Source organism: Triturus cristatus, chromosome 10, assembly GCF_964204655.1.
Source record: "Triturus cristatus chromosome 10, aTriCri1.1, whole genome shotgun sequence".
Classification (NCBI taxonomy): Eukaryota; Metazoa; Chordata; class Amphibia; order Caudata; family Salamandridae; genus Triturus; species Triturus cristatus.
Window position 1 is genome coordinate 535,855,589 of NC_140593.1, and position 12,486 is coordinate 535,868,074.

The 12,486-nt window shown below is 49.8% G+C and overlaps 1 protein-coding gene across 9 annotated transcripts in view; it reads left to right on the plus strand.

Moving 5' to 3' along the window:
- Positions 1 to 12,486, plus strand: part of KMT2C (lysine methyltransferase 2C) — a 1,736,691-nt gene that overhangs the window by 849,001 nt on the left and 875,204 nt on the right. For all 9 annotated transcript variants that reach the window (XM_085632007.1, XM_085632012.1, XM_085632004.1 and 6 more), the window contains 2 exons: positions 12,071 to 12,208; positions 12,413 to 12,445. In XM_085632007.1, coding sequence (XP_085488133.1) covers positions 12,071 to 12,208; positions 12,413 to 12,445 — 171 coding nt within the window. The remainder of the gene's footprint in view (positions 1 to 12,070; positions 12,209 to 12,412; positions 12,446 to 12,486) is intronic.

A 12,486-nucleotide genomic window follows, 5' to 3' on the forward strand; every position in this document is an offset into this window, starting at 1 on the left:
ACTGGGCTCTTCAACATCAGATATCACTCAAAGCAGAATATGTGCCAGGAGTGTCCAACATTCTTGAGACTCACTAAGAAGGACAGTGCTGGGAGCTAGACCAACACATTCTGGACAATCTCTTCCACCGGTGGGGCAAGCCGAACTTGGATCTATTTGCTATGAAAGAGTACAAAAAAGGCCCATTCTTCGGAAGTTGGCATTCCCAACGGGGATCTTGGTAGATTGTGTTTTCGATGAGATAGTCCGGAATCTATGCGTATGCTTTCCATCGATCCATTGGTCCCAAGTGTGCTCAACAATCTGAAGAGAGAGCCTTGCCAACTTCTCATAACTCCCAATTAGCCCAGATAGTTCTGGTTTACGGTGCTCCTGCTTCTCATTGGACAACCTCATGTCCATCTCAAACCAAAACCAATGTTTTTGACTATGAACCAGGGAGAGGTCCGATATCCCGACCTGACATCACTACACTTATCGGTCTGGCTCCCGAGTTAAATGAGTTCTCCATGATAGACATTCCGTCAGACTGCAGGAAAATCCTTGCCAAAGCAAGAGCGGACACAATGGGCACAGCTTATAAACTCAAGCGAAAATGCTTCGGCCTTTGGTGCGCGTAGTATTATGTCCGGCCTCTTACATCACCACTGGAGCAAATCCTCCATATCTGCTCCACCCGGCACGATCCATAATCATAGATAATCTATAGTCAATATTTGTAAAGCGCAAACATATCACCTCTTTAGGTTTCTAGTCGCTGGGGGCCGTTGGGGAGATTAAGTGAGCTTTTGCCCAGAGTCACATGGTGCTGAGCTGGCGCCGGGGTTTGAACAGTTCTGCTCTCTGGAGTCAGCCGCTCTGGCCGCTGCGCCACACCTCTTCTTGTCCAGCTTGACTCATTCTTCCATCAGATTGCAGCTGGTAGCAATTTAAACCCGGGCATCCCTACTGCACCAAAAATCGAATTCTCAGGTTTAGATGATCCAGTAATGCGCCTTCTCTATGGTCTAGTCGAATTGTAAAACAGTTTCTCAAAGGCCTATTGAGGACTTTGCTTATAAGAAAACTCCACCATCGTGTTACCTGAATGTGGTGCTGGGACAGCTCACGAAAACACAATTTGAGTCCATTCACAAGGCAGAATTAAAGTACCTTACTTGGAAAACTGCACCTCTAGTTGCCCTCACTTCTGCCAAACGAGTAAGTGACATTCACAGCCTATACCATTAAGGAACTTTTCCTACAATTCAAGTCAGTCAGTGTAATACTTCGAACCAATTCTTAGTATATTCCCAAGTTGCCATCAGACTTTCAGCAGAACGAGCCAGCGGGTATAGAAATATTCTTCCAGAATCCTCAGTTGATTGCAGGAAAATCTCTACATGCTCTTGACCTCAAACAATGTCTAAAAGTTTACTTAAACTGGACCCATCAAATCCGCAGAGTTGACCAATTGTTTCTGGCTTAAAGGGGTAACAGAAAAAGTCGCCCAGTATCAAAACAGACAGTCACCAGATGGATTGTATCTACCATACAATTTTGTCACTCACAAGCAGGAAAACCATTGCAGGGCAAAGTCAAAGCCCATTCCACCAGAGCTGTTTCCACATTTACAGCCCTTTTTTCTGGTGTACCCATCCAGCATATTTGCGGAGCAGCAACGTCTTCGAGCAGGCATACATTTATGAAGATTACTGCCTGGATGAGACTGATGCAGCTGTGGGACAAGCAGTGTTAACTCGGCTGTTCCAATAAGGTGAGCCTTTTTTTAAAAACATTTTTTACCTTTTTTACCACCATCCGCTAAATATGTTTATATACTATCATTGTTCTTCTCTTGGTTTACTACTCATTATTCTTATTCAAGCATTTGAATCTAAAAACGATCCAATACCGGAGAAGAAAATGAGTTGCCTGTAACTGTATTTCTCCAGAATTGCTGTCTTTCATAGGTTCACATGCGATCCATCCTCCTCCCTTGATAGGCTCCCCTCTGTACTTTATTATCTGAAAGAGACACATTAGTGATAGATTCCTTACCTTAGAATATCCCCAGGCATCAGACTGGATCTGAAAAGTTTTCGTTAGCAGTACCGCTGCGCGTTGGTAGGCGTCGTCGTGCGGCTCCGCGTACGTCGCTGGCTTCATAGTCGCCGAGATGACGTCGGAGCTACTTAGACGTGCCCACGCACGCTGACGTCTGTTATTTCTTTTTCCTCGCCAGCAAGCGCAGATCCGAGAGAGAGCGGTACTCCTAGTCAATAAAGTTGACTTGTTTATGAGACGTGTCTCTTGTTTTTGTTGAGATTTCGATTTTTGGTGCAGTAGGGATGCCCGGGTTTAAGTCCTGTTGGGACTGCTGTCAGACCATGTCGGTGACGGACCCGCTCAACGTGCGTCTCTTCTGCTTGGGGCACGCCATCTCCCCGAGACGTGCCCCGATTGTCGGGCCATGGCACAGAAGGATTGCAGGAGCGTTCCCGGAAGTTGTTTGGGGCCCGGCACTCTGTATCGTGCCGCTCAAGGTCCTGCTCCCGTAGGGAGGTCGAGGGATCGCTGGCGCAGCCGACACCATCGTTCATCGGAATCAGGGACAGGTAAATCCAAGCGCCATACAAGGTCGAAGGAGCGGCGTCGCTCTTAGTCTACCCCTCACCGGTCACGGGACTCGGTGGAGGGCGTGGGTGGTCACTCCCCCACGTCTCCTTCGGGGCCTCCGTTGTTGCCTGCGGCTTACCTGCATTTTTGGGGACCGTACGTGCCTCCAGAAGAGGTATAGGTACTTCTGTCAGCCATGGGCCATTTCTTTGTCCCATCGGGTCCCTCCGGAGTGCCTTTGGGCCCCCGCAGGTGGTTCCGCCCTGTGCCGCCGCCTTTGGCCCCGGTTACGCTGGCAAGATACCCTGTGGCGTGGCTCCGGCCTCGGCGCGGCAGTTGGCCTCGGCGCCGCCTTCGGATCCGTCATCAGCTCTGGCCTCGGCGCAGCCTGCGGATCCGGCATCGGCACCGGTCTCGGCGACACTGTTGCATCACAGCCTTGGCGACGCCTTCGGATCTGGCATCGGTTCTGGTCTCGGAGCAGCGGTTTCATGCCTCCAGGGCCGGTTTATATCGAGCCTGCCTTGTCCTGCTTCCAATCCCTATTCCTGATCAAAGGGGGGGGTACTAGGAGGGGTCTGAGGACGTTCTCGCAGCTCGCTGTGAGGATGGTCTACATGAGATTGACAATGTGGAGAATCCCAGCAAGCTGGAATTCTCTTCACATCCTGATACACTGTCCCACTCCTCCGTAGCTACGGAGGTGGTGGGTACATTATGTGATATGGGTGGTGAGTACATTATGTGATATAGCGTAGGGGAGGCTCCTAACCTCAAATTCCCTTCAGTGCCTATCAGGGCAATCTCCTCACTGCAGTGCTTCAGCAGCGGCCTCCTCTACAGAACCGCTGCTACCCTTCAAAAGGCGCACTATAAACGTAACACAGGGGCGCCTGTGCATACAAGGCATCCCCAGTTTCATCGCACAGCACCTACTGCCAGAGTGTCTAGTGGTCCAGGGCTCTGCTTCTCCAAGGGCCTTTTGGCCCTCTATTCCAACTCTGTGTGGGACACGGTGGCGCAGGTGCTGCCACAGTGTCTAGCGGAGTGGAAGGTGCTCTCCTAAGCAGTTGCCGAGGGCAAAGATGCAGCGGAATTCCCCGCATCCTCCATAGGCAGAGCAATTTGTATAACAGCAGGGTGGGTCCCAGGGCTAGCGGGCAGATCAGTCCACCGCCACCCCTACCACCGCTGCCTCAAGACCTTCCTAGTCTGCTGTTTCAGTCCACTGTTTCAGGCCCACCACACACCAGTGGGTGGCAGGGTTCGCCATCACCTCCCCCACTGGTGCCCCATCACTTTGGACTGGTGGGTTCTGCAAACAGTCCGAAGGGGCTACTCTTCCCCTTCGAGACTACTCATCCTGCTATGCCACATCAGTACCACCGCTAACAGGGGATCACTTGATGATTTGCAAACAGGAAGTTGCGGCACCCTTGGCCTAGGAGGCCATAGAGCGTGTTTTGGACCTTCGGAACGTCCATCGTTTCCAGACCCGAAAGGCTGAGGGTAGCGTTCCACTTGCAGGACTCCTACTTCCGTGTCCTGCTGGCCCACCGGCGTTACCTGCGGTTCACGGTTGGCCACCAGCATTTTCAGTTCACCGGGATCCCCTATGGGCCTTACCAGCGCCTCTCGGGCGTTCACTAAAGTGATGGCAGTGGCGCAGCTCGTCTGCGCAGATCAGGGGTTTGTCTTCCCCTATCTCGATGACTGGTTGTTAAAGGCGGGCTCGCCCGAGGCAGTCGTCTCCCACCTCCAGACTACAGCCGACCTCCTGCATTTGCTGGAGTTCTCAGTCAACATGCCGCAGTCGCATCTGGTTCCCTCTCAGAAGCTCCTCTTCATCGGAGCGGTTCAGGACACGGCGCAATTTCGGGTTTATCCTCCCGAACAGTGAGTCTGGGACATTCGGGCTAGGATTCCGATCTTTCAGCCCTTGTCCTGGGTTTCGGTCAGGAAGACACTGAGGCTGCAGGGCCTCATGGCCTCCTGCATCCTGCTGATCAATCATGCCAGATGGCATATGCGGGCTCTGAAGTTCCAGTGGATGCAGCATCAGGGACGCCTGTCAGACTATGTCCAGATCTTGGAGGGCACTGCACAAGACTTGCAGTGGTGTTTCACTGACCAGCGTTGGGTCAGCGGCAGATCCCTCTCCCATCCTCAACCGGAGCACACTGAGGTGACGGATGCGTCCCTCCTGGGATGGGGCGGCCACATGGGAGAGGCAGAGATCAGAGGTCTCTGGTCTGAGGCGGAGTCCAAGCTCCATATCAATCTTTTGGAGCTCCGGGCGATCCTACTTGCACTGAAAGCACTCCTTCCCTCTGTCAAGGGAAGAGTAGTGCAGGTGTTCACAGACAACACCACCGCCATGTGGTACTGCAACAAGCAAGGCGGGGTGGGGTCGTGGGTCCTCGGTCAGGAGGCTCTGGGCCTCTGGACATGGCTGGAACGCCAGGGCTTTCTCCTGGTGGTTCAACACTTTGCAGGTTCTTTGAACGCCAGGGCGGACTCACTCAGCCGTCTGTGCATGTTGGATCACGAATGGCGTCTTCACTCGGAGGTCCATTAGTAGTAATGGGGTAACCCAGTAACCCTCAGAACCGGAGTGTGAAAGCTAAACAATAACAATGGTTCTGTCGGGAATTACAAATAATTTGAAAACCTGTAATTAATACATATCAATGGACATATCCCTTTGAAGGATATAAGGAGACGCACACTACCGTATATGGTTCTACGAGGTCAATCTTTAGTATAAACCTTGTGATGAATCAATCAACAAATTATAAGTAGGTGTCCAAAACAAATAGACACAAAGACTGTGTAGACATTTAGTGGTGACATGGTGCTGTACAAAGATAAATCAATTGACATATATTCATACATATAGACAAAACATTAGGTCATGGATGTCCACTTTTGAATACAATTGTCACAACCGGATGAAGTATTCCCTTGTTTTTGTTGGGACTTTGTGTGGACGGATACACGTAAAGAACGTCGACGTTTCGACCCTGTATCTTAGTGCAGACTCATATGCATCTGTGTCGGGTCTTCATCAGGACGCAAGGAGGGGGTAGGACAGCCTGAATGAACGAAAGAAGCGTGTTTACTTTCTTCAGTGGGTCCTTTTGGGTGGGAGAATGTCAGCCGACAAACTCTGAAACCATTTTTGAAGTAGTAAATTCTTGTATGCTTATTTAGCGATCTTCTACACCAGCCTGTGGAAGAATCTGTGTGGGTGCCGCCATAGCGATCACTTGTGAAGCGAGAAGCGATGACATCTGCGTACGTCTCTGCTTAGCAATGCCATTCATTGCTACGCAGAGACGTACGCGGACGTCCTCGCTTCTCTCTGATCGCTACGGCGGCACCCACCCAGATTCACTCGGAGGTGGGCGTCCCTCAACTAAGACTGTATACGCCTGCTGGTGGAACAAATTTGTGGCATGGTGCACAGCGAAAGCTGTAAATCCCCTTTCTGCACCTCTTTTTGAGGTCCTAATGTTCCCTCTCTCTTTGGCCCAGCAGGGCTCTGCTCTGAGCACTATTCAGGGCTAACTTTCTTCTCTTTCAGCCTTTCTCCGGCTGCCTGATCAGCCCTCTCTTTTCAAGTCCCTTGTGGTCAATAGCTTTCTCAAAGGCATTACTCACCTTTTCCCTCCTATTCCTTTTGTGATGCCTCAGTGGTGAACCTGGTTCTCACATACTTAATGTGTGCTCCCGTTGAGCCTCTTCATAACTGTCCTTTACGGTTATTAACTTTGCACACTGTCTTCCTGGTGGCTATCCCCTCTGCTAGGCATGGGAAGGAGCTCCAGACTCTTTCATGTAACCTCCTTTCCTGGCGGTTCATCCGGACAAGGTTGTGCTTCGGCCACGCCCCTCCTTTCTACCAAAAGTAGTCCCTGCCTTTCCTCTGGGGCAAACTGTCCCTCTGCCCACTTTCCTTCCGCCGCCGCACCCTTCCAGAAAGGAAGAGAGGCTCCACCGTCTGGACCCTAAACGTGCGCTTTCATTCTACCTCATGACAAGCTCTTTGTTGGCTACTTGGGCGCCAAGAAAGGCCTGGCTGTGCACAAGAGGACTATCTCCCGCTGGGTTGTCTTGTGTATTCCAGCCTGTTTCTCTTTGGCTAGAAAGGAGCCTCCGGTAGGGTTGCGCGCCATTCCGACCAGGGCGACAGCGGCTACTACAGCATTGGGACGTGGTGTTCCACTGCAAGACATCTGTCAGGCGGCCACGTGGGCCTCGCTGCACATGTTAACTAAGCACTATTGCCTTGACAGTCAAGTCCGGAGAGACGGCTTCTTTGGCCGTTCGGTTCTCCGTGACTTTCTGGTGTAATCTCACTTTGCAGACCCACCACCGGGGTGGGTATTGCTTGGGTATGTATTCTAAGGTAATGTTGGACTTGGCCCTTTTTGCAGGGTCATCCCTAAACTTTTTGCCTTCCTCCTGTATTTTTTCTGACCTGTTGTTGGCTGTTTTATGACTCTGGGCACCTTACCACTGCTGACCAGTGCTAAGGTGCATATGCTCTCCCTATGGTAAAATGTATACATTGATTGGTGTCCATGTTTGGCTTATTGGATTTACTGTCAGTCCCCAGTAAAGTGCACCAGGGGTGCCAGGGCTTGTGAATGCCAATGCTGCTGGTGGGCTTGCAGTGCTGGTTGCGCCACCCACAGAAAGCGGCCTTGTAAAATGTGTCTAGGGTCTGCCACCGCAGACCCTGTGCGTGGTCTGGGACCGTCGCGCTGACTACGCAAGTGCCCCCACTTGCCAGTCCCTAAACCTTCCCTTACCTACATATTAGCCACCCCTCTGGTAGGCCCAAGGGCAGGGTGCATTGTAGGCATAAGGTAGGACATGCCCTGATGTGTGTGGCATGTCTTAGTAGTGAATTACAGCCATTTTCGTTTTTCACTATTGAAGGCTACCTGCTCTCCATAGGCCAGAATGGGCTGCTGGAGTCACTACACGCTGTGACCCCAGTGGACTCAGAGAGCATGGTAGAATGTCAAGTTTAGTATGCCTGAACTCAGAATAATAAAATACTTCTTGTAGTCAAGTTTATTTTAATATCCTGGGTTTGTAAATACTACTTTTAGAAAGTTAGTATTTACTGACCTGGCCATTTCAGTCCGCCTCTGCTGTGTGTGTGTGTGTTCTGCCTAGCAACAGTAAGGAGCAGGGTTGGGGAATCCCCAGAGACAGGTTGGCTGCCAGGTGGTGGGTAGAGAGGTGACACCAGGATGGGTGGGAGGAGTACACCTTGACTCTTGAATAGACCTGTGCTCTGCCACCACAAAGCCGGCGCCGCCCCCTGTGGAGCGGCTGATGTCTCTGCCCTGCTGCTGAAAGGAAAGAGCAGAGTCACCATAACAAAGTGCTCCAGAACTGGACTGGGCCAGTCCCAGGCCCCCTGGCGCTAAAGAACAAAAGAATCACTGTATAAAAGTAGGAGCCTGGCTCCTAAGAAATCAGAATCCTGTTTACCACAAAGAACCTCTGCCCGACTAGAAGGAGAAGAAGACGCTGGAGGAGCTGGCCTGCTGCTTGCCTTGCTGAGAAAGGAGAGGAAGAGACTTACTGAAAAGACTTTGCTACTTTGTGCTTGAACATTCTCCAAGGGCTTGATCTGAGCTTGCCCCCTGAACTGAACCCCAGGACCAGTGGGTTCTCTGTGCTTTTGCTCGTCCTCCAATTCGAGCCGTGTGTGCATCCCGCTGGAAAGAGACTGCGCCTCTCATCGCCCTCCTAGGGCCGTGACACTCAGAAGCTTGCCTGCCTCAAACCCGTGAGAGCCCCGCTCCGTCCAGAGCCGCTCTCTGTCCCCGGGCCAGGCCGCCTGCATCCCTGTCACCGCCTGCTACTGGAGCGCGCTGACCGCGCTATCACCCCTCCCGCCGGAAGCCGTCCGACGACTGTGATCTACGCCGGGTCATCCAGCTGCACTGACTGTGCCCTGCGACCCCGCTTCGCTATCCCCGGACATCTCAGGCCGCGCCGCCCCCGCTGTGGAGACCCCCCTGCACCGCCGTGCTAAAGGGTCACTGGCCGCGCCTGCCTACCTGCCCACACCCGCTGATCGAGGACCCAAGACACTTCCCAAGCTGAGAGTTGCACCGACCTGTGCCGGCTCTCCACGTCACGAAAGAAGTTCCAGTATCGGGCTCGGGGCCCGCAACGCCTTAGTTCCCCGTTCGCAGGAGCCGATCTCTGTGAGTACTGGAACCACAAGTAACATTTGCAAGAGACTGCAAAGAATCTATTTGAGACTACGAACAAAGAACATTTGCCTGCTTTACAACCTGGTGGCATAGCGAAAACGTTATTGGTCTTGTGATAAGTCTGCTGAGATATATATCCTTATTTTTACATAAAGAAGCGTATTTTTATATATATCCAAGTCTGGTGTCCGTTTCTGGGGGGATTGATGTATTTACTGTGTGTGTGATTGTAAGTGCTTAACCAACAACGCCTGAGGAATCGCCTTGGCTGCTCACGCCACGCACCTAGAGGGTGAGCAAGGGTCATTCGCGAGGGGTTATCCTGCGCCCTGACGTGGAGGAGAGGGTTCCTGCTTGACACAAGGGCAACCTTGCGCCAACCAGAGATCCCCGACTCTAACAGTTAAGGAATCTATCACTAATGTGTCTCTTTCAGATACACAAGTTACTTACTTGTGTAACAATATATCTGTAAGAGACATTAGTTAGTGATAGATTCCTTACCGCCTGCCCATCCTCACCGTTCTGCGAACTGTTCTCTAGGGGTCAGGTCATCCCTTTTAGGGCCCTTGTTCTATTGCACCAGTAGTTGGTCTCTGGCATGGCTCTGTGTTCCTGGCACGGAAAGTCGTGCACAGAACTGACATCAGCACGTGTGGGCACATCTAAGTAGCTCCGACGACGTAATCTCGGCGACTACGATGCCAGCGACGTACGCGGAGCCGCACGACGACGCCTACCGACGTGAAGGGGTACTGCTGACGAATACTTTCTGGATCCAATCTGACACCTGGGAATATTCTAAGGTAAGGAATCTATCACTAACTAATGTCTCTTAAGTAAGTAACTTGTGCATCAGGAGCGTCACCCCACTGGCTCAGAGCCAGCAGGTAAAAATTAAACGATTTTCTATCCTAATTTTCTTTTTCAATTGCTGGCTCTGACCCAGTTTGTGTAGGGAGAGGTGGGGCCGAGGCATAGGAGGTGGGAGGTGGAGTGCTATCTGCACCTCTAAGTGCGAGTGTGTGTTTGGCCAGCCGTCTCAGGCTGACCAAACACACATACGCACTTGGGGTTCTCCAACCTGGCTGTATTGTACAGCCGGGCTGGAGAAACTGCATAGACTTTTTGTTCTGAGTGGAGCGTCTTTTCAACCTGCTCATGCCAATCCCACGCTGCTCTCATAGCATGAGAGTGGCGAGAGGATTACACAGAAGGTCTGTCCCAGTGTATGCTGGTAGCCCGGGACCTGGAAGACCACACGGAGGCACGGCGCGGGAGGCGGCCGAGAGCTTAAGGTGAAGTTCCATTTTTAAATAAAATTATGATTAACTCCCGCGCTTCCACTTACACACTATCCAACCTCCCCCACTACACTCCCACTCCCACGATCCCTCCATCCACCTCACCACCCTTTGTTTGTGGTAGCCACCATTGTTTATTACACCAGTGCTTGAAAATCTGAGGTATTTAGCCTCTCCTAGATGTGTTCTCGAGGATGCAGTTGCTTGATTGGCTAATGTTTATAGTGTGGTCCTTTTTTAAAAAAAAATAAGGACCTAGATAGGCTATAAAAACCTATGGTTCATTGCTATTCTGTCTGATAGTACTACACATTGCTTTATTATAGTACCATTGGAGTCCCACTTCCGACGACTGGGAAAGATTCAAGCATGTGAATCTATGAAAGATACATATACTGGAGAGCTACGGTTACAGGTAAGCAAGTCATTTTCTCATGCTGGCTGCCCGAAACCTGCTACCAAATCATTCCAGTTATCTAACCATTCTAGATCAGCTTCCAGATCAAGTTGGTCTCTTGTTTAGAGTCCACAGGTCCTTTGAGGCTAGTCTTTCAGACAGTCTGCACTTTTCGCTTTCTCTTGGTTGGCAAGGCTTGAGAGTTCAAGCTAATGTACTGTTTTTCAGCTTTGGCTTGTAGGATCGGCGAGTTACAGACTTTTTTTTCTGCCATAAGCTGTTTCTGCCTTCCACACCATCCATCTGAGACTTGTCTATCCTTTCCTCCTCCTCGCCTTACCAAGGAGCAGGAGAGATTTCAAAGACTGCCCCAGGCTTGCTGTCTTGGCAACATTAATTCTGGTGAATACTTTATCTTGCAGCAGATTTGTCACTGCTCATGAGTCTCCACATATAGTTTGCTGTTATCACATTCTGAGTGGGTGTAGTTCGTATGGAGTCGTGTGGCGGCACCTGGCCGCCCTGTAGAACTGTTACTGGGGGTAGTAGATTTTTGCATCCAGTCTGACACCTCATAGATATTCTTAAGGTGAGGAATCTGGTGGAAAATATAGTATTTGCTAGAAATACCTTTGCCAAATTTAGGCAACTTTTCTGTTCTTTGCGCTGCCTATCTTTTACATGTCATTAGGGCAGCCAGCATCCTCTCTCAGTCGTAGAAGATGGCAGAGTGTTCATCAGATAAATGCACACTCAAGATGCTCTCCACATTAAGTGATACTAATACTTGACTAAGCTGTGCTTTTAGAGTTTCCCTATAGGTCTTTAAATGTAATTGTTGATCCAGGTGTATTGATTGTTAAGGCAAACCCATACAGTTCTGGAATACATTATTGTTCTGATGTTCCGGGGTTGGAAAGTAGCCTAAGGACCAAAGTCCACCCAGTAATAAGGAGCAGTGAACTGCACTTGAAGTAGACACAAACTTCAACTTTTAAGTCATTCTTCGATATTGATGTTCATAAAAGATATTTATTGGCTCCTAAAATGAGTCTTATCCTCTGCATGTCTGACAGTTTTTGCAAAGAGCATGCTCGTGAGTGCATGTTAGCATTAAACAAAGCCCTTGAAGTCTGTTTTTGTTTGAATTGGTGAAGGGCAGATGATGGGGGTAGATCGAAATCGATCCTGTTCCTAATCAACTTTATTTTGAGTCTATCCCGTCTTACTCTTGGTGTATCCATCAAGTTAGAAGGATATCCTTTGCCAAATAACATTTTCTGTCCGTGCCCTATATATTAAATGGTCTAACAAGGTCAGAGCCATCGTACAAAGGTGCTTCTTGCTCATTACCCATAGAACTGCATTTGCAATAAGAATTCCTGAGCACTTTGAAAAGCATTAATTTATTTCAACTCCGCTTATAGAATACTTAAACATGCAGGAACAGCTTATGATGGTGCCTTTTTGGACAGAGAAGTTTTGTGTCCATTTTTGTTGCTAACCTTCTGCCTTTGCCTCTATAGCTGGATTGGACTTAGGTCCCATCTCTGACGAGTCATCCGCCTTGCCTCAACAAAGCGTCAGTCAGAGCTCCCGGCCCTTGAGTGAAGAACAGCTTGATGGGATCCTTAGTCCAGAACTGGACAAAATGGTCACAGATGGTAAAATACCTAAAAGTTACATGGTTACACATTGTAGGAAGTATAGTAATGACATACAGTAAACATTTGGCGATAGTCACCACTGCTTTCTATTTAATATGTTATGCTTAGACTGTGCAGCTCTTGATCAGGAGGGAAAATGTTGTAACAGGATTCTTCTGTGTGATTTTCCTATACATTAATGCATGTTCTCTCTTTTCCCAGGTGCAATGCTTGGAAAACTGTACAAAATCCCAGGTATGTGTTATTGCTTTTTTAACTTTAGCACCATGTTTTTG